General features: G+C 40.6%; 1 protein-coding gene across 2 annotated transcripts in view; it reads left to right on the top strand.

The window, feature by feature from the left end:
* Positions 1-25,869, top strand: part of nbas (NBAS subunit of NRZ tethering complex) — a 157,978-nt gene that overhangs the window by 77,870 nt on the left and 54,239 nt on the right. For both annotated transcript variants that reach the window (XM_031321691.2, XM_031321689.2), the window contains 5 exons: positions 4,096-4,172; positions 5,181-5,318; positions 15,189-15,412; positions 15,598-15,708; positions 23,513-23,763. In XM_031321691.2, the coding sequence (XP_031177551.1) occupies positions 4,096-4,172; positions 5,181-5,318; positions 15,189-15,412; positions 15,598-15,708; positions 23,513-23,763 (801 nt within the window). The remainder of the gene's footprint in view (positions 1-4,095; positions 4,173-5,180; positions 5,319-15,188; positions 15,413-15,597; positions 15,709-23,512; positions 23,764-25,869) is intronic.

Genomic DNA, 25,869 nt, shown 5'->3' with positions numbered 1-25,869 from the left:
CTCCACTCTGTTCCGTTTTGTCTCAGGCTCTTATCACCAACACAGGCTTTTGTTCTCGTTTGGTCTGAGACTACAAAGTCATTCTGTCTGCCTCTGCTTCTCTCTGCTCTCTCCGACTGTGAGTGAGTGAATTAGTGAGTGATTAACTAAGGGAGTCTGTGTGTTTGCAGTGTTTGGTGTTCATCTAGATTTAATCATAATGGTATGTGTGTGATTATTCATCCTTGTGTCTGCCTGATGTGTCCATATGGCCAGCAGTTTGGGATAAAAGTCCATCCCTCTGCCCAAAGCTCCGTCTAGACTCCAAATCCCAGCAGCCCTAGGGACACCGAAAAAATGGGCCGTGTCCCAATTCCATATTGCTAACTAACTCTAAGCATGTTTCTGAGTATAAAAAAAAATGGAAAAAACGTTGGACAAATGTCAAAATCAAGTGTGCTAAAATCAGTATGCATACTAAAAAATGCTTGATTGTTCAACCTTGTTTTAAGTCGATGCATACTATTGTTCCACAAATCAATGCCCAAAGTAAACATTGTTAGAACAGTTTTTGTTTTCTTTGTGAGGTTGCATAATTGGCTGTAGCATTCCAAAGTTTTAGTTTGATTTGTGTCCATTGGCACACATTTTGTATTATTTTTTTGTTTGTACTCAACAGTTTTAAGTATAATATGTAACATTTCTGCATTGAAATATCTTAAAACGACAATATTAAATGCTGTGAACTTACTACATTATACCAAAGGTTTCCAACAGTGTTCAAACCTAGATAAATGTTTAATTTTATTCAACGTAAAAATACATTACATTTGGTCACCTGTCAATGGCATCATATCCTTAGTTGCTCTAACTTTTAGGTGAGATGAAATGTAAGAGAGTCATTTTAAATCATACAACGTCACAGAATTACACTTACAGTAGTAACAGTAATACAGCATTTTGTCTGCCGCACAGCAAACTTTTGTGTCATTAATTGCAAGTCAGTTTGTAACAATCCAGTAGTGACGTAATTTGTTGACACCCCGCGGTCCCTCTGCCTCACCTCCCCGGCACTAGAAAACTTTACCAGGAGGAGAGCAACAGCTCCGGTGACAGACCTCCAGTTTGCCGCTGTACAGTAACAACTCCAATTCAGCTAGCGCAAACCCCAGCCTCCTGGGTCTAACCAGCAGCAGAATGTTTGCTGGTCCGGCGGGGAGTCGTGGCGTTCTGGCATCAGACCTCGGCTGAATTTGTGTTGCTACAGCGGCTAACTGAATGATGTCCCCTCGACGGTCAGCTACCACCACAAATAGAATCTGATTCTGTGGGAAACACTGCGGCTATTTCATTAGAATGACATGACATAACGGAAATAAATGTGACTAAACATAACGTGAATACAACTTAAATACATTAACTTGTCCGTGAACATTATTTCTGCCGGATTCACGTCAGATAGATTTTAATTGGCAATGTTGGTTGTTTAACAATGAAGACAACAACTCCCATGATCCCACGCTACTTTACAGCATCATCAAAGTTCATCTTTTGTTATTGTTATGATGAGAGACTCCTAGGGTCCGTTTCAGGAAGGAGGTTTAACAAACTCTGAGTCTAACCCTGATCTCTGAGTTGATTTACCCTGAGATGGGAAACTCTGAGTTTTCGGTTCCAGAACAGCTGATTTGAGTTGGTTCAATCAACACAGAGTAGGTTGACTCAGAGTTAAGCGTGTGCACCACCACAATAAAAAGGCAGCATGAATGGAGCCATGATACTACGATTCACCATGGTAACAACCACAAACAAACGGGTCGGCGGAAATACTCATGCACATACAGCAAGTTTGAACATGTATTTAGTTTTAAAAAAAAGCAACACAGCGGCTGCTGTAAAATAGCTAGAATTGGTGTGGGAGAAAATTGCTGCTTGAGTCAATGCGTAAGCTCTAATATAGTGTATTAATTTCATATTTAATCACAGGTAACCTATAATATTACTGGTGAAAACTGGAATGGTAGTAGGCTACACCTATAATTTGATTTAGGTGCAATCCTGCGGGCGAAAAAGTAAACTACTACTAAACCCATTCTGAGGTTGCAGCACCATCATTAACAGAATTATGATTTACAATCATTTATTTCTTTTTAATGTCTCTTACTGGTTTGTTTTCAGGGAACTCTAATCGTTTAAAACACGTTTCAGAGTGAGTCATATTCTTCTGATGGCGCTACAGTGGCTTTACTACAATGCGCCGCATCACCAATGTTGTAAAGAAAACTGCCGTTTGCAAAAAATGTAATGCGACACAAAGAATGTGCTGGAATGTAGAGCATGTCCACGATGGGTGACGTTAGTGATATGAGGACGGATAAGGTTATGTAGGCTACATAACTGATAGAAGAAAAATGATACCGCTCAAATAGGTAGTTATGGAAATGAAAATCCATCTATAGTCGGGGCCTCAATATCATCTCCTGACATATGTTTAATTCCCTGCGAAGTAATACAGCTTCTTCATCAACGGATCGTCGACTCAAGGAAATGTCATGTTTGGAACAAAAACGTTTTATAGCCTAACATGGTTAATAAACCAGACACTGTTTTTTTATTCATGCCGATAACAAACTGCTCTAAAATGCACCTGATACAGACTGAATGAATGAATGAGGAAATAAAAGTGCACTGTGTCAGAGGGAGGAGACTGAGAGAAACTCGAGGTTTCTTGAAGAAAACCTGCTCCCGACCAGGTTAGGTTCACAGGCTCAGTTACCATAGTAACTCACTCTGAGGTTAAGTTACCTCTCTTTCTGAAACGGGCTGAAGTTACCCCTCTCTCTCAGGTTTGATTAACCTCCCTTTCTGAAACAGAAAACCCAGAGTTTCCCTCATCTCAGAGTTAACAAACTCAGAGTTTTCACTAAACCTGCTTTCTGAAACGGACCCTTAGTGGCAGAAAGTACATATACAACATTCCGGAATAGGAGAAAGACATGCTCTGATTTAGTGGCATTTTTTTTTTTTTCAAACCATTCACAATCTTCTTGGGCGGCGCTAAGTGCCAGATGTAGGTATGGTGCCACTGCAAAATAGACTCGAGAAGGAATCTGTTTTGGTGAAACGTGCACGTTGGAAGGCGTGCTCTGGAATTAAAATGGCTGTCGAGTGTGTGATGACAATTTCACTCCAAAAAAAAAAAGATAAATATAATTTGATTGTCGGTTCTAGCTCGGAGGATGTTTCCCGCATTGACCGGAGTTTAGAATGCCAACACAAAGAAAGTGTAGGAGGCTGCTAGGGTAGGGACGTCAGGCCGGAAATGAGAGACATCCGGCAGACCCTCCAGCGGCACCGGAACAATCCTGTGAATGAAACGTCGTCGATATAGACTACATTCAACATGACCTGCTCGGCCAGATTAGTGTTTCAAACAGACAAGTCAAAACCAGTTAAACAAAGATAATTGGGGATTCTTATAATCAACCTCCTCTGCCTGTCAATGCTGTCAATATGCATAAGCTAATTTGACATTCAGGGGATTCAACTTTAAAGTGCACTTATATAAAGTTTGGACTCATCTGGAGAGCACTTATTAGAAGTGGGCATGTACTTACTCTTTGAATAATGAATAATCCCTGTGCAATACACCATACGCGCACATACACGCGCAGACATGCACACACAACCACAGCCATTTGTACACAGCGTATGCAAACACACGCACACAGACACGAACGCATAAGCCCAGCGAGAAGATGGACAGAATCCAAGAAGTCTGGGTTTTTTTTAATGACGCTTCTTGACTTTGTCTCCCACTTTTCTTCTCATATCCCTCTATTTTTACCGTCCCTCTCTTATGTCTGGCCCACAGAGAGGTGTATTCTGACAGGCATTGTCGTCTGTATTCAGCAAACGTGGGATGGATGAAACTCGTCCAAGAGGGGAAGGTTGGATGTTAATCCTCAGTGCTTTAGTTAAATTATTTTCTTTACTCTCTCGCTCTCTCTCTCTCTCTCTCTCTCTCTCTCTCTCTCTCTCTCTCTCTCTCTCTCTCTCTCTCTCTCTCTCTCTCTCTCTCTCTCTCTCTCTCTCCATCCTTCCATCCTTTTCCAGTTTTGCTGCAGCTGGCCAACGATGCATTTCCCAGGGACATGATGCTGGCTCTGTCCTACTTACTGGCCCTGCCTCAGGTAGGTGGACACACAGTTGTACACACACACTCACACTCACACAAACTTTTAGACACACATACAAACAGGTTCTGGTAATGTAAGTGTGATTGTATTTCTGATTATTTTCCCATTCTGGCAAATGGCTGAGTGAATCCATATCCTCTACTGATCCCTTAACTTTTTTAGATGAGCTATTGTGTTAGACAGTTTGCATCATCAGTCTGTCAAATCAAAGTCACACTTAAAAGGCACTGGAGTAGTGTTGTTGAATGACTTATAACAGGAGCAGTTTCATCAAAAGCATGACATTGTGACGGTCTCAGATCGATCGTCATACAATACAGGACACTTTATATCTCACATAGTTTCATGTCTCCCTCAAGTCAATCAACATTTACACATGCTGGGCGCCTGGATAGCTCAGTTGGTAGAGTGGGCGCCCATATATAGAGGTTTACTCCTCGACGCAGCGGGCCCAGGTTCGACTCCGACCTGCGGCCCTTTGCTGCATGTCATTCCCCCTCTCTCTCCCCTTTCATGTCTTCAGCTGTCCTGTCGAATAAAGGCCTAAAAATTATCTTTAAAAAAAACAAAAACATTTACACATACTATAAGCATTCCTACAATGCAATATGTAGCCCCTGTCCACCTTGTCCCAGCTGTCAGAGGAGCAGTCAGTGTATTGGGTTAGCTAAGAAAATGAAATATAAGACAAAGAAACCTTCAAGTGGCGGAACTGAGATCCCTCATGAGTCTTAAACACTTGCACCATATTCAGTGTAATACTAAACTGCTGGAGTGGATATTACATAGCTATTACTTCAAGAGCTTGTTAACGCCACTCACATAAGACTGACGTTACGACAAACTGGCTGAGTTTGACACAGTGAAACACAGGGTTTGGTCTACTGAACTGCTTATTTTTGGACATTATGAACTGAACTGTGCGATATTTTTAATTGAACGGGTTAAGTATTGGAATCAAGGAAGTGGAGTATATTTGCATTTGCATATCTTTCCATCCAGGTACTAGATGCCAACAGGTGTTTTGAGAAGCAGTGTCACTCTGCCTTGTCGCTCCAGCTGGCTGCCTACTACTACTCCCTGCAGATCTACTCCCTCCTCATACCTTGCTTCAAGGACAAGAACCACACTCTCTACCAGGTTAGCATGGAACACCAATTATGTGTGTGGGTGGTTGCATGAATTGGAGGTATTGGGTAGTACACTATGCTGAGGTGGGAGGTGTAAGTTTCAGTGCTCCTCCAAGTGAAGACGAGAGAAATACAACAATACATGTTATATGAAACAAAGGCTTTAACGACTCTCTCAACAAAAGAGTTTCTAAAGCATGAAAAGATACATTGTTTTAACGTGAATTTCAAATAAGTGCTGACTGCCAAACATGAGAGGAGAGAAATAGCTGGGTATTATCAGTAAGGAGGATATTAAGATAATAGTTTGAGCTGTGTTAAGTTATTATGGAACAAGCAGTCATGTCCTGCTCTGTAAAAGTATAAATGAGCGTATCGTCTGCTAAGCGCTGAACCCCAGCCCAAACTAACCCACTTAAAAATATTTATTTAGGAAACAAAGCAGCAATGTCACCAATCCCTTTACATCTCTTTACATCTCACATGACATGAAATGTGTTACATCTACTTTCTAACTAGCTTATTTTAGCTAAGCTAACATGTTTATTAAACTTTACACAGTCCCTTAACATCTGTTTTCCTTAAATGTTTGCTTTCAAATGACATTAAGGTTGAAAAAGTAATCATATTCCACATTATCTAACATGTAACATGAACTCACATACATACACAGAAATATTTATCATCAGCTTTTCATTTAAGCTAAAGAAAGTGAAATATTCAAACCCAAGATTTTTTTATGGCTGCAACGTTCCATCAAATGAAAATATTCTACATGTCTTGTGCATTATTTTCTACACGTCTCCTCAAAATTCATTCTAGCTTATTTGGGATCTTTGGAAACTTTGGGATCTCTACTAGAATTTAAAATAAAATTGTTTGGATTTGATGAGTGTTTGGCTGCACACTATGATTTTATTATGACTGTCAAGCCAGTGGGACAGTGGAATTGAAAAGGTTAAGCCATGAATAATTGGAAATCCGAGTCATTGTGTTTAGAATCCATTTTAATCACTTTTTTTGAGGTGAAAATGTTCAAACACCATTTGGTCTCATAGATGGAGGCCAAATGGTTTAGATAGATCAAAGTGGCAATACAAAAAAGGTACAGGGATGTAGGAGGCAAAAAAATGTTAACACAATCACGCATCATAATGGAACAAACTGGGATAATAACGCCTGGTATAATAATGCCCAGGTTGAAAATAACTATAATTATACTTTTACTCATCCGCATAGTAATCCACTTACTTTAATTTAATCCAAAACCAGCCCTGGAATGTGTGTTCATGCTTCTGTTTGTGAATGTCTTCTGAACACGTGTTTGTGTTAATAATTGTGTGTAAAATTGATTTTATTTTCCCAGATGTCTTAATTATAGCAGCCAGACATTTTTACATAATTCACTGGCTCTTAGACTCTTTGGATTGTATGTAATTTGACTGTTTAAATTGCAAAAAATGTTGTTGGATATTGTGGCACGCTAATGTCACATGTTATTTTCTGAAACAATGCAAGCCATAAGTAGCCAACAGGTCATATTAATGTATGTTCCTTTTCTTCTTACAAAGTGAGGAAAACAAGACCAGAACAAGAGATCAGAATTACAAGTGGTAGGGGGAAGAAGAGGAGAGTGGCGGCAGGGGTGTCGGGGGGTGAGCGGTGAAGAAATGGTTCTGACCTTTTCCTTGAGTGGACTGTGGCTCTCATGGGTTTTAGCCTAGGTGGAAGGAATGAAGAGAAATGTTGAAATAAAAGAACAGAAAAAGGAAAGAGGCCATCATAAGAAGTGGATAAGTGTATCCCAGTTGACATTCAAGGTCAGCACTGTGCACAAAAACACACACTCCTACTCCCACATCAACAAGTTATACTCAACACTACATTCACGTTCACACACACACACACACACACACACACACACACACACACACACACACACACACACACACACACACACACACACACACACACACACACACACACTTCCCTTCACTGCAACCTAATGGCAGTAATCACTCCACAACCTCTTGCCTAAAGTGAAGTTCAAGTCTATTAACTTAAAATATATACAGCTTTTTCTCCTCTGCTCTACACTTTGACAGTTGTACATTCTTTTTTAGCTTACTTCTTCTTTATCTGTCATTTCCTTTGAGTTTTTTTTTCCTCTTTAGTGTGCTCCACCGGAGTGTGTGCTTGTTATCGTTGTGTTCCAGGTCTTGCCTTCACTCAGCTCTTATTGATGAGGTAGTGGCAACTTTTACTCTAACACTGATAGAAGCAAGGGGGAAGAAAACCTTTCAACCCTTTTATCCTTGTTTCTTTCTCTACATTCATCGTCTTTAAAAAAACTTTACCCCTGGATTTTTTTTCCTTCTCTCCCCCAGTGTGTGCTCCTTATTTTTTCTTCCCATTTCCTTATTCTTTTTAAAAATCTGTTAGTTTAATGAATTGCTTTGTTGGCATGACAGTTCTGTTTTTATACGTCTCCACGCTGCTTCTTTTTGTCCACACTTTTTGTTGCTTTTTATCATTGCTCCATCCTACACTGTTGAGATTCTCCCCAGGCCTTGTCAAATCTCGGGCCTCTCCGTCCACAATGCTATCTTGACTGTGCATACATTTCTCTTGTGCTTTCTTTAGCTCTCTCGCTTTCGCTTATCTTTTAAAGGCACACATTGTACTGCGTGTGATATTTAATTTCAGATATGTCTGACAGGGTGTGTGTATCAAAATGACATGCACATGCTTGCTTTGGATTGCAAATGAGGTTGGGGGGAGAGAGAAAAACATGTTACATCAACAAGCATGTGTAGGCTAACATGTTTGTGTGCGTTGGAGTGTTAGATCTGTTGTTGTGCGACAGCAAGTGGTGTATTTATATATATTTATATACTATGTGTGTGTGTTGTGGTGTGTCAAGCTGTCTCCAATGGTTTCCCACTCTCCACTTGAAGAGCAGTAACACTGTGTCTCAATAACTCTCACACTCTTTCAGTTCTCTTCTCACCATCGCATAATTTCATATCCAATCAATAACACACCAAACACTCAAGACACTGAAGTCATTGAGTTGCAAATAGGAACATAAGTCTCAGGGGGGTTTACTCGAGGTGTTTGATGTGTTTTTAAAGCCTCAATCAACAGCCTCTTTTCTCACTATTCTGTAGATATAAAGGTTTCTGGAGCTGACGCTGCCTGCAAAGAAAAGATTGAAACTTAAGCTGAAAGAAACAGTTATTGAAATTAAATTTACTCTTGACCATGTTGTTTACTGTGGTTGTGAAACATAAGAACAGAATTATTTTTGGGCTAATAGGAAATGTACTGACAGTTCTATGGAACTGTGTGAGACAGAAGCCACAGTCGTCTTTATCATGGTGCCTTTTGTTTACTGCAGTTCTACTATTAAAGCAACGCTAGAGAACTTTTCCCGCTTCGGTCCCCCTACAGGTTGGAAGCGGAATTGTCCATTACATTACATTATGCAAGTTTGCCAGATCGGGTAGCAGATCTGTAGTTCGAATGAACCGGACAATGTAATGTAATGGACAATTCCACTTCCAACCTGTAGGGGGACCGAAGCGGGAAAAGTTCTCTAGTGTTGCTTTAACTACTATTAACAACAATATATTGATGTTTAAAATGCACCATGTAGCACATCGTTAAATTATACTTTGTTGATCTCTGTGGGGAAGTTTGCATTCTGTGTTTGACCCTCCTAATGTTCTGTAACTCTTCAGCAGCAGTGGGCAGCCACAGCGCAGACTAGGGACCAATTCCAGTTCTGAGGCCAGTCGCAGGACTAACATACAGTAGAGTACCAAACATACATATGTTTAGACTATGGAGGGAAACCCACAAAAACACACGGAGATCATGCCCCACAGAAAGAAACGTAGAAACTACTTAAAGCTTATTTTTAAGCTTTGGTCTTATTTTTGAATTCTTTGGCCATCATTCCAATTGGAAATAACATAATCGTCACTGAGTTAAATTCTATTTAAATATATTCCCAAATATATACCCAGACCATTTACCTAATTTGGTGGTTAACGTGAGGCTGATTCACAGTCACATTTAGCATATTTAGTCAGACTGTGAGAAAATAAGCCAAGTGGTCCCAGAGTCACTGTAATATCTCTCATCTCTTGCAGTATTACATTAATAATAATACTTAAGTCCTTAGTACTAAGGTGTTGCAGCGATGCTTGTTTGCCCATGTTTATTATTTAATTGTGTAGCTTTTTTTTTTGATCAAGTAAACTAAAATATTATCCTTTAAGTCTTGTTAAGTTGTCTTGTATTACTGGTTACAGCGGACTACTTTTTGCCTCTTGAAGATTCTGTTGCCCACTATTGACTTTCAGGGTCTTTAACTGTTACTTTCCCATCCGATTACGGCTCCCAGGCATGACGGAGCAGCACCAGGCTCAATGACACGGATGCTGGGTTTCCATTATTCCCCAAGGCATAATGAGCTGATTTCCACTTGCTCGCACTGGAAGTTTTCATTATACCGACTAAAGTGCTCGGCTGCAAAATAGAGGTGCTCTATACCGTAATTGTTCTGCTGGTGGTGTTTACACGATATTGCACAATAGCCCATGTTTATTTAAGTGTTAAGTTCTGTTTACCGGTTGTGTGTGTGTGTGTGTGTGTGTGTGTGTGTGCGTGTGTGCGTGTGTGCGTGTGTGTGTGTGTGTGTGTGTGTGTGAGAGATTCCTCGTGCTTAGCATAATTGTAGCTGTGAATTGAGATTTGTCACTCAATCATTTATCTTCGCCTACAGTCACCATTCTCTCAGAGTATTGATCACTCACTCTCTTGGTGCACACTGAAACACATTCAGAGCATACACAATTGTGCTATAGACACACAGAGCATGACAGTAAAGTACATTATGCAGGAAAAACTGCATAGGTCTTCGAACATCTTATTACGACGTTTCCCTTTTTATTTTAGTAAAACCCCACACATTCTTGTCAGATACTTTCAGCTTATATTTTTCAGTGGAGTCAGTGAATTGGAAATAATGTGTTCACCTTTATTAAGTATGTAAATGTGTTTACTTGATTCTACCTGAAGGAAATCTAAACAGTGTGGACAGAGTGTTAAGATTTTCAGACAGAAAATATAAAGCACAAAGTCTACTAAAGCACTCACCATACAGAAATTATGATGAAAGGGTTTCCCTAATAGCATCAAGATCACTTTATAAAAAGCGGCACTTTGCTTACATCTAGTGACATTTCCCATTGCCTACGGTTATCACAAATGTTTTTTTCTTTTCAATTCATGGTCACAACAGGATTCAAGCTGCCAGCTGCAGGAGCTGACATCAGATGTGCCTGGAAGAATGAGTTAGACTGAAAGACTTCCACATCATAGAAAAGCACTGCAAACTCAATGAATTCACTTTCCTTTTTTTGTACAAATTGTGCACTTTTACAAATTGCACCCTTGTACCGCAATCATTAGCAGTTTATATTTTACCCATGGGAGCTCTGTAGAGCAGAGTAGGGCCCTATTAGATAAATGTGCACTCTTAATGCACTGTTGCAGTTGACTGGGAAGGTTTGAGACTACATAGTCTCTAAACCTTTGATTAGATGCACCGGGTTGACGCTAAGTTACTCCTTTTGCTCGTGTCTTTGCAGTCTTTTTGGCAGGCTTGTATCTCTCTTTTGATCGGTCCCCTTCATGGTGTATTATGACCTACAGTGCAGGCGAGTCTGTTTATGGAGTGATTATTCCTTTAAAATCGGTGCCTGGTTTCTCTCCCCCGTGCATTCCTCCTAATTATGTGCACATACTGTGTATACACCATTTGCAGAATGAGTGCTAATGAGGCCACTGACTGTATAGCTAAGTGTTAGGCATGGCATAAACATAACTCATTAAGATCATTACTAGCTTACACTGTAGAGAGGGAGAGCATGTCTGTTTCTCTATAACCTCTATGTGTTCCTACCACACAAAGAGACACAGAGAGAGACAATGTGTTAAAAACTAGGTTTTGTGTGTGTGTGTGGCATTGATGATGTGATGATCACACACACACACACACACACACACACACACATTGGCATTGATGATGTGATGATCTCACACACACACAGAATAATATTACACTGAAAATGTAACAGACTTTAACCCGTTAACACCCCAAACCCCTTTTAAAGATCGTTTGTCTAAATGAAAATAAATGGGTTGTTTTTTATTAACATTCTTCCAATGAATATGAATATAGACAAGGAATTATTACATCGCTGGACTGTCAGACTGATGGAAAGATAGGGAGACAATGTATTTTTGCCACAGTAGCAGCAAAGCTCTCGATCAGTGCTGTTTGGCCTGTCTGTTGGTCCACTTTGGTCCAGACTAAAATAACCCAGCAACTACTGGACATCTGTTGCCATGACATTTTGTACAGACTAAAGATGCACCGATCGATTGGACCGGTGACTGGAAATGGCCGATTTTCATCTTGATAATATATTCTAAATAAATAATTCAAATATATTATATTGTAATACATTCCCATGCATGCTGCTCAGAGTAATCCTAGTGACAGTGACTGCCAATAGCCTGGGGCCGGCCTCTCCCTCTCCTCCTGCACCGTGCTTGGGAGTTCATATAATATCATAGAAATAGAATGAGAGTAGAACGGACATTTAACCGTTTGCCGTGGTTATTTTTAAGATAAAATGACGATTGTTGCAAGTTGCTGTAGTGAAAACTTCCATCAGTGGGGACGTAAAGTGTGTCACACTCACTAGTTTAAGAACTCTATTTTACATGCTCTTTTATTAAATAGAATTTAAAGACTTACCAATAGAAATATGAAGCAATCCTGAATTCCTCTCTACAAGCAAGGAAATAGACACAGTGCACAAAAGACAGCTCTCCGTGCTTCGTACAGTACTACTCTGCACTGCTCGTTTGTCGCAAAACCTCACCACAGTGAATCTGGGACTTGCCGCAAGTCGGTTTATACTGAAGTTTATGTGAAAGTTAGCCCACTACAATGGTCACAGTTCTGTCTGTTATTTCTGTGCTTTTTGAAAATCACTGCAATGACTGAAATTACGAGTCTAATCTGTTGATACATATATAACATGTTTGTATTCATGTATCGTTTGATAGTATTAGCAGTCTTTGAAAGATTTGCACAGTGCTAGCATCCACAGGCGAAACAGTGGGTGGTAAAAGGGAAAACAACACTGTGTTATGTAATGCTAAAATTTAGTTGATCACAATAATAAAATTGACTAACTCAAGGGGTTACTATAATAAGATTTGATTTCACATATTTAAACAGATCTTAGGGGAAAGGCAAATGGATTTTTGATGGATTCAGGGTTGTGACCGAAATATAATAACATGGGGAAATTAAGAGTGAAAATGAGAGAGCAAGCGTAGTTGAAAAGATTTGAGACCGAGACATAGACTTTTTATTTTTATACTGTTCCCTCTTAAGCAGCATCACAGGAAGGAGGGGAGCATAGAGAAAAGAGCCCTGTGGCAGCGGTGGAATAGCTAAAGGGGGAGTTGGAGGGAGCTTGGCTTCCTCCCAGCTGTGCAACATCACACGCTACCTTATGCAATTATACTTAACATACAGTTTATACATCCTTCCCTTCGAAGAAAGACTATAAGTAGCTTTTTAAGATAAATCAAATAAGCAAGTAATTATATAAGATGAAGAGACAATGAGGGATTTAGTATTGTCTTTGCTTAATTTGAAGACTAAATGGGATTGCAAAGAATACTTATTAGAGAGAAAAAGGATTTGGGAGATTCCTATTGAGTAATGAGAGAGGAGGGATGAAGGATTTGATAGATGCGAGGAAAAACTAGTGTTTGGAGAGAGAAGGGACAATATAATCCAAATAGCCAAAAGGACAAAGTATTGTAGATGAATGACAGACAGAGTGAGAGAGAATGCAAACAGAATTTCGTCACGAAAGACTTCTTCAAATATCGGCCTGTCCATCACAGTTCCAGCAGACTTTGTTCTCTCTCCCTATGCTCTCCTTTGTGTGTCATTCTTATGAAAATGGTGTCCAAAATGATGCCAGCATTCAGAAAAAAATACCATCCTCCTTTTCCTCTCATCTCATTTCTTCTCCCCCTCTGACTTTCTACACTTTTAATATTCTCCACTTTCTACTTCTCCTCACACTCCCTCCTGCCCTTCTTTTGAACTGTGAATCTGCCACCATGACTGCTGCTAAAGCCACATCTAAAGACATGTGTACTGAGAGCAGAAAGACACACACACACACACACACACACACACACACACACACACACACACACACACACACACACACACACACACCCACACCCCTCTGTTTTCAAGCTCACACATTTCCAGCAGCCATAATTACCTTATGCAAATAAGATCAACAAATAAAACATCTCATCCTGCAGGGCGACAGCATATAAGATGCCAAAACCAAATTCAGGAGCTCATTTAATTAGAACAGGGGTGATGAGAGAGCTACAACATTCACCTACCGCTCCCTGCGCATGACATTTTCAATCATAAATGTGTATCCACCGTCGAGTTCCCCATAGGCCTGAATCATGGTAGCAATTATGGTTCCTGGTACATTTACCCATACTTTGGCACATATTGAATTGCCTGATTTAACTCGGGTGACGCAGTCAATTTCTTCCTGGAAGCAAAATTACTTGAAGAAAGTACCAAGATAGTTGGTCTACCTTTTTCTGTCGATTTTTGAAAATTTCAGCCATTTTTAAAAATAGCCTCATTAGTTTGTCACGGCAAAGCAGCAAAAGACCTGTGAAGTTTTAGATACCATGCAGTGCAGGATGTTTGAAGCTCAGTGTGTCACATAGTTTAATGATGAAGCTTACAGTAAGGGGAGTTTGCTTATGGCTTTAAGTTTAGTGTACTTCCTGTATCACTTTATGGGTATGAACTGCATTTGAAAGCAAATAAGAGTAAAAAGTTGATTTTAAATTAGATTGTATGCAAAGCGTAACATATGGTACCCGGTAAACATAACCCTTTTTCTTTTTACACTAGGCAGAGGTAGAACAGTTGGTATATTGATAAAAATCTAATTTGACAAAATACAATGGAAACAGGCTTAAAGAATAAACCATGATGAAGCATATGACTTAAATCTCACTCAAGCTTCTGCTGAAGAAATGAAGAACAGCAGCAGATGGAAACAGCAGATTTGTGTGTGGACAGATGACATAAAATAAACATAAATAGCATATTTCCATCATGTTCCTACATGATTTTCCATCGTTTTAGGTTTGACTGGCGCTTTTTTAATTACATCATCTGGTTTTGCCCTTCTTCTTCTGCAATGGTAATAATTGCACCTAACTGGAGAATAAGCGCCACCAGCTGTTTATCTTAGGGTGCTCAACTCCACATTTGGATGGAAACTTAACTAATGATACAATATTCATCTATCCTCCTTAACGCTTAATGCGCAGGTCTGGGCCACCTCCATCATACAGCAAATACAATAAATTCAACCTTGTTCTTGTTTTTTTTTTTATTCTATTTACATATTTTTTTAATTTTATCAAAATTGCTGTAACAAATATATAAATTGGCAAATATAAAGCTGGCAGGAATTCTAAATACTTAAGTTTTTGAAGCCAATATGTTCACTCCCCTACAGCAAAGGGGCAGGGATCTGCAAGTCCAGTTTTTATTTGCTTTTATTCAGAGGAGTTTGTATGATAGTGATTCTCAGGATTACAAGATGTGGCTTTCAGCACAATGTCTACTTCATATCCATTTACCCTGTGAGGCTTTCAGCATGAAATAACACATTCAGCAGCAGTTTGTGTGTAAACATGAGATTTATTCCCGTTTTCATAGGCTGACCCAAAGGAGCTGATTCGATCGGTCACGCAGCATGTGTCTGCGTATTCGGATTGGCCGGAGGAGCTGCAGAAGTTGATCAGCCAGCTGCATGTGTACAACGAGCGACTGACGGACTTTACCCAGGCCCAGGTGTTACAGGGGCTGGGCCGCGGAGTGGACGTCCAGCGCTTCAGCTCTGACCCCGACTACAAGAAGGAGACCATCCTTGGCCTCACAGAGTAAGTCCGTCAATACCATGTTTCTTCAGCTGAAATAATCCTACATACAGTACAATGGGTTTTGCTTTATTTGGTCTGCATTTTTTCGTTTCACATATGGGAGTGATGGCTCCATTGCTTTAATGCGACGAAATCTGATACATATCTGATATCTGTTATTTTCCTCTACATGTGTGTCTGTTTAGGACACTGGAGGACGACGTGTACCGAATCGCCCTGTCTCTGGCTAAGCGCTACAGTGTTCCTCTGTGGGAGGTCTACATGACTCACCTCGAGTTCCTCTTTACAGATAGCGGGTACATGCACACACACACACACACACACACACACACACACACACACACACACTCACACTCACTCACAGTGATACAAAACATCATTATATATACATTTTTCATCCAATCCGTTTGAAATGTTTAGACAGTTGATCACTTAAAATGCCCTTAAAGCAGCCATATTATGCTCATTTTCAGGTTCATAATTGTATTTTAAGGTTGTACCAGAATAGGTTTACATGGTTTAATTTTCAAAAAACACCATATTTTTGTTGTACTGCAGTGCTCTCTCTCACTGCTGCAGATCCTCTTTTCACCTGGTCTCTGTTTTAGCTACAGAGTGAGACCTCGCTTCTTCTTCTGTACTATCTTTGATTGCACTCATACATGTGCAGTAGCTCAGATGTAGATCATGTCAGCTAGCTAGCTCCATAGACAGTAAAAGAAAGGCTGTTTCTACAACTTCGGTCAGTTACAAGGCAGGATTAGCTGGGAGACTTCTAAATGAGGACGCACATGTAAGTAGTTCTTTTGTAGATTATGGTGAACTTGTGTGTGTTGTAGCAGTGCTTTGCTATTGAGAACGAGGTAGCATGCTAGCGTTAGCATGCTAGCGTTAGCATGCTAACGCTACGAGCTAATGGTTGCGGTTAGCCTGCTCGTTTCGGCTTGTGACGTCACAAGCCATGCCGATTTTGAACAGCTCACCCAGAGACTGAAGGCAGGACACATTCAGAAACTGTATCTCACTCTAAACAGCATGGATGGATTTTTTTCAAAGTTTGTATGTATGTGGAAGCACCAGAGACACAACATAACACCCCAAATCCCAGAAAAAGAGATTTTTTCATAATATGGGCACATTTGTAATTTGATAATGAAACATACGTTGCTCATGTATACTTCTATATTTTTCTGTTTAAGTTTAGTAAATGCACACGCAAAAAAATAAAAAGTTAATTTAAGTTGTGCCACTGCCACTGTTACTACAAAACTCGCCTACATAAAAAGCATACTCAAAGCACCCACAGAGTAAATCAAATATGTGTGTGTGTTTGAGAGGGAATGAGGATGCGGGTTTGTCTGAGTCTATTTCCATAATTTATTTGCTCTCTGACTTCATAGCTGGGGATCTGGCTAGCTCTGCACCTTTCCTTTTTTTAATAGAATGCCTTTTCAGCAGACGAGTGTGTGTGTGTGTGTGTGTGTGTGTGTGTGTGGTTTTTTTTTGTGCACACGTGTGTGCATCTGTGATAAATATCCCCCGTCGCATTCTGATATAAGGTAAATGGTTTATGGACTCCACTTAATGATAAATTACAACCTATACCTTCTTGAAACCCGACCACAGCTGCTGTGTGTGAGAGTGTCTACCAAAATCTTAACATCATGACAAATGTGTGAAGAATATTCATACTATAATCTTGACTAGAAGCATCTGCAATATGCGTATTGATTTAACGGATGGATGGACACAGGGACTGATATAAATAAAGCAGGCGTGGGGAAAAGACGCACACAGACAGAAGCTGGTGTGTGAGATGGGATTTAAACATTTTATTGATCCTTGTATAAAAATAATTCTTTCACTCATCCTGTTTAGTAGCAGCAGCCAGCCACAGTGCAGTGCCCTGGGATCAAGTCCTGACCTGAGGCCAGCACTTGCGTTAAGGGCAATAAGAGTTTTCCTATTGCTTTGCATTTATTTTACATTCATTTGAGTAAAATAGGCATTGGCTGTGATGTCCAGACTTCAGTAAGGAGTTCATTCAACCATTGGGGCCAGAACAGAGAAGAGCCATGGCCGAGATGAGCGCCCGCAAGGTGTTCTGAGTGACGGGACAGCCAAACGTCCAGAGGTAGAGGGGGGGCAGTGGTCAGGCTGGAGTGTAGGGTTCGACCATGGCTTGGAGGTAGGAAGGAGTATTCCTTTTCACTGCCCTGTAGGCCAGTCCCAGCATCTTGAACTGGATGCAAGCAGCAACAGGAAGCTAGTATAGTGAAAGGAGAAGAGGAGTGGTGTTGAAGAACTTTGGGAGGTTGAAGTGTTCCGGATTACCTTCAGACACAGGGGCTCCATCGAGGGGGGAGTTACAGTAGTCCAGATGGGTTGATGTCAAGCGGATGGATGAATACCTGGGAAGCCTGCAGAGTGAGGAAGAGGCGAATCCTCCTGATGATTTTACAAAACATGTATACAGAATAATTATGACAAAAATGATTAAGATAGAATCTGTTTCTTTCCATTAGAGCGATCAAACATCTATCTCTATTTCAAAAGAGAAAAGTACTTAGTTTATCTATGGCATTTAACACAAAATTAATACAGTATTGGTATTGTGTATAAAAGCAGAATAAATTGTTTGCCTGATGTCAGTTCTGATGTCTGTAGAGATCTGCAGCTCTTGGAACAACTGCACACGTGGTAATAATACGGTCAAAAGGGTGACGATAGAAAAATGCATAAATGTATTTCAGACCAAATGAGTAGAAAGAGCTGCTGAGCATTCGTTAAGTGTTACAAAAAGCAGGATGTAGAGAAAGGTCATTAGGTGGAGAAATAACCACTGTGCAGGGAGGGGGGGGGGGAACAAGAGATGGATGATAGAGCCAGAGTGTTCCTGAGACAGTCCTATTAACACAGAATAAACGCTTTAGAGGAATCAATGTACTACTAAACACCACCGCCATCAGCTGTTCTCTCTGCGTGTAGGGCTTTGTAGATGTACACGGGGGCTCCTTAGGGACATCAATTTCAGCCACTTTTATTGACATTTTAATGACAGCTATTAAATCATTCAAATGACTTCTCCAGAAACGGAAAGGATGTTGACGTGTTACTCAGAAATAACCTGCCAATTCAGTTGTACTTGATCTCCGTTTGGCGTTTGTTATTGCCGTTTTTGTGCACTTAATATTAACTTAATGTCTTAAAAGATTTCCACAATTTTTTTTGCTGGGTTTGTTGCTGCGTGTCAGGATTCGGTTGACAAGAATAGGTTGTGAGTGAAACTTGGATTACTTCAGGCAGGGCACACAAATAATGTGTTCCACATCAGTTGAAAATCAGCTGATCCAAACAAACATCACGTTTGACATTTCAAACAACAAGCTCCTCATTTCAGTTCCTGCACGCTAGCCGCCAGTAGCCGCTGACCGCTTGTGCTGCCTTTTTCTGCAGATTAGTGTTTGCCAATGATGAGAAATAAATCTCAATAAGTCTTTTGTGGCACCTTCCCCTCTGACTCATCCTTAAGATGTGTTTTGCTTTGAGCCTAAAAAGAAATCAGCAGAGAGGACACCTTTGAATTCTGTACCAGCTCCTTCCAATTGCACAGCTGGTCACCTTATTTGGCAAATAAAAGTTCAAATCACTGTACGTCAAAAAACAACACACAGCCCAGCAACACCATCCCTTTTCTTCCTTTTGAGTCTGACATTCTCAGCGCCACCTTTCCCTTTAGGCTTCCCATCATTAGACTCACACACTGTCTGTTAACGCACACACACTCACTCATACACACACACACACACACACACACACACACACACGCACACACACAGACAGACACACACACACACACACACACACACACACCACCCGGTTTTTGACTTCCAAACGTGCGGCGGGCTGCCCCGCGGTCGGGCACGCACGCGGCCGCTACCTGCGGTCGGGCTGCACGTTTGGAAGTCTGTCTGTAACGTTAACAGACAGTGTGTGAGTCTAATGATGCCCACTGCTGCGGCCCGCCGTACAAAATGTAAATAGGCCTACAGACCACTGGTCTGTAGGCCTATTTACATTTTGGGGCGTGACAAAGGTACAGACCAGAGCCAATTAAGGTACAGCCACCGAGTTGACGTCAACTGTTAGCTTCGTTGGGATTCGCCCGTTTTAGGCAGCAGTTTCAAATTGTGAGATTTGCATAGTAAAATGGTGTCAATGGGACTTGAGGTCACTTAGGTCGTTATTCAATTATGACAAGGTAAACTCGGTTTTGCATTCTATCACTCCTTTAAGGATGAGTCAGAGGGGAAGGTGCCACAAAAGACTTATTGAGATTTATTTCTCATCATGGGTGAACACTGATCTGCGGAAAAAGGCAGCACAAGCGGTCAGCAGCTGCTGGCAGCTAGCAGGAACTGAAATGAGGAGATTGTTGTTTGAAATGTCAAACGTGATGTTTGTTTGGATCAGCTGATTTTCAACTGATGATTTTCAATATCAGGTAATTTCTACAAAAGAGACTCTTCTTTTTGGTGTAAGCACGAGGATGCGGACATGCTACTATCTATCACCCGAATATAAATACATGCTGTTGTCTGCAACATACTTCATTTATCTTCAATATTTCTCTCAAATGAAGTTACTGCAAGAATGTATCTTGCTGTGAGTTCATGTGAGCGTGCTTAGCATGCTGATGAGCTGTCCTGCCTAGAATAAATTTTAAAAAAAAAGCCCATTTGTATTGTAGCATTCAGTGTGAATGAGGATCATGCTGTTGCGACACACAGGTTAGGAACAGTACATTTGTGTGTCCAGCTGCTGTTGGTCCTGCTGCTTGGGGAGTATTGATGTGCTGTCCTCAGATACTCTGCGAGGTTTTAACCTGGAGCGTGACCATGGCCTGGAGCGTGACTGTAAGCATGCTTCTTGGAGCCCTTCGGGAGAACCAGGGAGAACCGGACCTGAACTGGCAAATACAACTGCATAACTTTAGTTCAGTCATGGACTCAGTAATTCAAAAGCAGTACAGTATTTCTGACTGAAGTGAAATGGGGGGTATTTTAGACATGCATGGCACTTGGGCAATCAGGTTTGACACTCCAAACAAACAAACAAACGAAGTCAGTCAATTTATGCCATTATCTCTGCATGTAACCTGCTGTTTCTAACTGCCACATGCCACTTTGTAAAAGCTTCTTTTTTTGTGGAAATGATATGTTCCTTTAAAAAAAAACGTTCTTGCCTGAAATGAAAATGGAGCAGCAGGGCTTTATATCAGGTGGTCTGTCTGTTGGTCCACCACCTTGCTCAATACACAATCAGGTGAACATTTTAATGAGTTCAGTACTTTGGCTTTATGACTGAATAACTGGAAAATTAATCCATTTCCACATCTCCATCAGCCTCATTAGCCCTTTGGTTCACTCTCACTACTCCCATTAGCATCTTTTCGAGATGCACTGGGCAGCTGTTTTCAGTGATAAACCCAGCACCAAACGGCAGTCAGACAAAGGTAGCGACTAGCTGGTGAACATAGTGGAGCATTTAGCAGCTAAAGAGCCAGATATTTCCCTAAGGAACTGGCTGAGACCAAAAAGAGAGCCAAAATGAGAGTGAATTTTGGACTTAAAGTTCATCAGGTGAACAGAAAAATGAAACGTGAATATTGCTCCGTAACTGCTGGATGTATAAATAGGCAACTCAACAAGCTTCCCACACTAGGTGGAGGTGCTATATAAATACTGTGAAAGTATCAAAACGTATCCGTGTGTAAGTGCAACTGCTCATACGTAATTAAGCAACATCTTTTTCATATGAAAATCCTACACACAATTACATTTTTAATATAGGAGTTGAGTTACCCTACACTGTATCACTCTTTCCTAAGGATCAAGTGTGTGTGTGTGTGTGTGTGTGTGTGTGTGTGTGTGTGTGTGTGTGTGTGTGTGTGTGTGTGTGCGCGCGCGCAGATGTGTGTAGACCTGTCGTTGTTGCATGTTTGTTGTGTGTATAAATGAGTGATGGGCAGAGAAAAAAAAAAATCATCAGCTGTATGCCTCTCTTTTTAAAATTGCTATTTTCTTGTATAGAACACAAACACTTTTACAACCCCCTAATGGACAGTCATTTGTAAATAAATTAGCAGCACAGAATCATAAGAAATTACAGCTTGCATAAATTCAAACAACAATGACGAGCTGAACAATCATCACTGCTCAGCCAAAGCACCCATAGGGTTTGATTGTGGCTGTCACATTACCACGGCAATTAAATATGCCTCTGAATTTAAGAATATTAGAAGCCTATTTTTGTTTGGACATGGTGGAAGAGACACAAAACAGAATATGGAAATGTAAGCTGGGGAAAGAGAGAGGGACGAGAGATGGATTGAGGGAAACTCCACCGTATTAAATCGGTTCCTTGCTCTGGCTTTTGAAAACAAACAAGAAAAGATTGTAATGAGAAGCTCCTGATTTTACAGCCACACGAACAAAACAGAGATAGAGTGGGGAATTGTGTTGTGCACAAAGAGGAATACCAGCGAGCGAGCAGCTGTAGCAAAGCCCGTGTGCTGTAGATAAAACTACAATCAATGGGACAAAAAGATGCGGAAAGCTGTAGAGAGAAAAGAGGAGGTGATCACAACCTCAGCAAAGAGAGGCGCTAAACATTTTTTTGTCGCTGGATAGAGAAGAAAAACAAAGAGATGACAACCAGGCTTTGGAGAACTACAGCAACACACTCTGTCATGAACACTGGGCATGATCCTGTGTACTGTATGTCTGCCTGTGTGCGCTCGCCAAGGAAAAAACTTTCAACACCCCTCAAACAGTCCTTCCTGGACAAGTTGTTGCCATTGTTCTCTTGCCTCTGGGCTTTCAGTCACTTTGGAGCGAATGTGATTAAATAATGAAATATCAGACTTTGATTGGTGCTGCCTGTGAGTGTGTGCACTTGGGAAAGAGAGAGGGAAAGTGACTAAGAGAGTCTTGCGAGTTACTTGTTCTGTTGACTCCGGTCTTATTATATCCCCTGTTGTGAGGATTATTAGTGTTATTTACATTATTGAGCTTATTGTCAGCTGCCTCCACACTGCCTCCACTGTTTCTTTTTTTCATTAGCGAAAGCCTCCCAGCGAGATCTGATGGAGAGCCCCGAGGAAACATTGTCCTCTTTGATGTTGTCGCATTCTAACAGATAAACAGACACACAAACAAACTCACGCCCTGACAGCCGCAGATTGCTCAGAGCCCCTCGGTGACTACCAGCAACTGGCTTTCCTTTGCCTTTACCTTTTCATTCTTTGTATCTTCCCTTGTTTATTAGCCTTTTTTTCTTGAAGTTCTCTGAGTTTGTTTTCTTTTCCGATTCTCCACTCTCCAGTGTTTTGGTTGTGTTCTTTTCACTTGTCCTCTCATTCTTCAGACCACCTGCTGCTTTCTGTTCAGTGGTAAAACATGTTTTAAATCATGCACAACTCGAACAAATCGCTGAATACGCTTCCACACACAGACTGTTTCCACTCTTTGAGCATTTCACGTTCTTTCCCTGTATCTTCTCCCTGTCCTATTTGTAATGTCAGAGCTGACCAAGTTCTTAAATGTATTCTTATTTTTTTTTTTCCCAGGGACTGCATCTTTGGTGATAAGCCTGTAGATCGTTGTGCTGTTTTTGCACTGGTGTGTTCAAAAACTACTTTGCAACCAAATGGTCTTCAGTGCTAGTTGTCTTCCTCCTCTGATTTTTTTTTGTTGATGACATTTTTTTTTTTGGTCAGTATTGCTGTTTTCTCTTATCTTTTTCAGGCACGGTGATTAGCACTGCTTATGCGAACAACTTAGATCTTGTTTTTTTTTTTTTTTTTTTCAAACAAGCTGCCGTTTCTGATGCCAGGAACTTCCTGTTAAGTGTTTTACATCCTGTGTGCCAATGGGTATTCTCTGTAGAGAAGACATATCTCACACAGCAGGTGTTCGCTGTAAAACAACACATGTAAAAGCTTTGAACTTGGGATAGACTAAACTGTTGTGTTTACATACATTCATGGTTTTATTCTCTTCTGATTTGTTCCCTTCTTTTCTCCTCATCCTCATCCAGTCTTTCCACCAAGGATATTGAATCCCGGAGCGAGTCCCTCGGTCTGTTCGACACTTTGAAGTGTAACCCTGAGGCCTTTTGCAGCCACATGACCAAGTACGTTCTGCCGACTGTGGAGGGAAGCGACCAGGACCGCCTGCTCTACTACTACACTTTACTAGACACTGCAGGTTGTGAGCCTTACGTCACCACCACCATCAAGCCAGAGTCCCATGTCAAACTGCTCAAGAAGCTTCGAGCTGTTGCCAGCGGTAAGACAGTTTTTTTAACTGCATAACTACTAGGTGGTTTACAGGAAGGACAAAGGGCAGCTTATTGTCACACAAAATGTAACCCCTTGAACCAATGGACGCAGTTTGCATCTAAAATCTGATGAAGTCCTAGCCTTTCTAATGAGATGGGTTACTACTTGTGGTTTTAAAAGTGTGTAATTCTACTTTTCATCCACACATTGCTTGTGCAATCATCTATGAAAGAGGTATATAAAGAAAGGAATTAATTTGCTAACAATGGCACTTAAGAAATACCTAACTGACTAATTTCTAATGGTACAGAATCAACAAAAGCACCTATTTGCCAAACAATAAGGCAAAAAAAAAAAAAAAGAGGAAAATTTGGCACACAGAAAAGCCTAGGAGTTAATGCGCCTTTATTATTGGTGGCAAATCAGCTGGAAGCCCTTAATGTCAAGAAATCAAGTTAGCGTTGAAGACTTGAACATAATCCCTCTTGACATGATTGATGACTCACATACAGATGTTGACGTTCCTTCTAGCTGGTAGATAACCTCAAGTCACTGACTGTCATGTATAATCTTAAAATAAAAATACAACAGCTGAATGCCTAAATGTGTGGCACATTTCTAACACAGATCCTTATATTTCTCTGAAAGGGGCAAATGAAATACGCCCGATGACATACCTATACTATTTTATCCCTGCCTCATCTTGTCTTCACTCGATTCCTCTTTTTCTCAACCAGCTCTCATCTTTGTTTCCAAAATAGCAAAGCAGAATGGAATTGAAACAAACAAACAACAATTCACGTTTTCCTGTAATCAACAAGGGAAGCAATCAACCTTTGTATTAAATATCAAGCTAACACCGCAGGCTCAGGAAACGGCAACAGCAGTAAGATGCTGTTTCCACTTAGATTTCTGTGGCAGTACCCTCTCCAAGGACGTCACGTCCAGGTTGTGGCGTGTCACCGGTTCAGCGGTCCGGCGAGAGTGCTCAAACTTTGTTGTGTTCGGGTTGAGGTGGTGTCACTTCTCGATGAAGTTCAGTAAAGGTCAGCCGGGTGTCAGCTGTGTTTTCACGCCTCACTTCCTCCCTCTGTTCCTGATAACATCACAGCTTTTACCGGTGACACATGTCTCTGTTTAACACACACATACGCAAATCACATACACACACACCTCTGAGTCATCCACATCGAGGCTTTGTTGCATTTTTTTTTACATAAACTAAAAAAAAATGCACTTTACTATGAGCTCACACTGGCCCTGCTACATTTTAGTTTCACTCACACACAATTACCGTATCACATCACTACATTAGAAACGGACTGTTTAACCCTTGTTGTTGTTGCTGAATTTACAACTCAAAATTACTAGTCTTTTTTTAAACAATTGTTCTTTCGATTTCCAGACAGAAGTAGGCAAAATTACATTTCTAAATGACAAAAAAATGACAACTGTTGCTGGCAGATTTCATCAGCTGTAGCTAGCTAGCTAGCTAGCTAATTAGTTAACGTCCGCTCTGTGAGTTGGTTGAAAACACAGTCTTTAGCTCAATTAAAGTGAGCTTACGTGATATTAATTGTGCTAAAAGATGATCCATTGTTTGTAACATTATACTATCTTTGTTAATGTTGGCTGGGGTTGCTGGCTGGGAGTCTAACCTTCCACAAATCCATTAAAAAAACAGACCTGAACTGTTAACGCTACCCTAAACTCTGATAGCATCCAAGACCACATACTACACAGTGGATGTCTGTATATGAACAAGGTTTTTTTTGGGTCAAGTCCTGGAACACCTAAATGTTATGCGGTAATCATTAATTAATTAACAGTGATAATGGCTTTTCCTGCTTTGGCAAGTCAAAATGTCTGCTGTGAAAAGGGTGTATTTAGAAGCTGGAAGACAAAACCAGAAATTAAATAGTAAAAAAAGGGCAGGCTGCATAAAGTCTGTTGCTCTTAGCTTAGGGCTGGGCGATATGGAGAAAATGAAATATCAAGATATTTTTGACCAAATACCACAATACCTATATTGCAATAATATTGTAGGGTTGACTATTGGAGCTTTAACAAAAATATTTACACAATGAGATTTTTGATAAATAATCATTAATGT

This window comes from Sander lucioperca, chromosome 19 (assembly GCF_008315115.2).
Source record: "Sander lucioperca isolate FBNREF2018 chromosome 19, SLUC_FBN_1.2, whole genome shotgun sequence".
NCBI classification, from domain to species: Eukaryota; Metazoa; Chordata; class Actinopteri; order Perciformes; family Percidae; genus Sander; species Sander lucioperca.
This window is presented reverse-complemented; position numbering and strand designations above follow the sequence as displayed.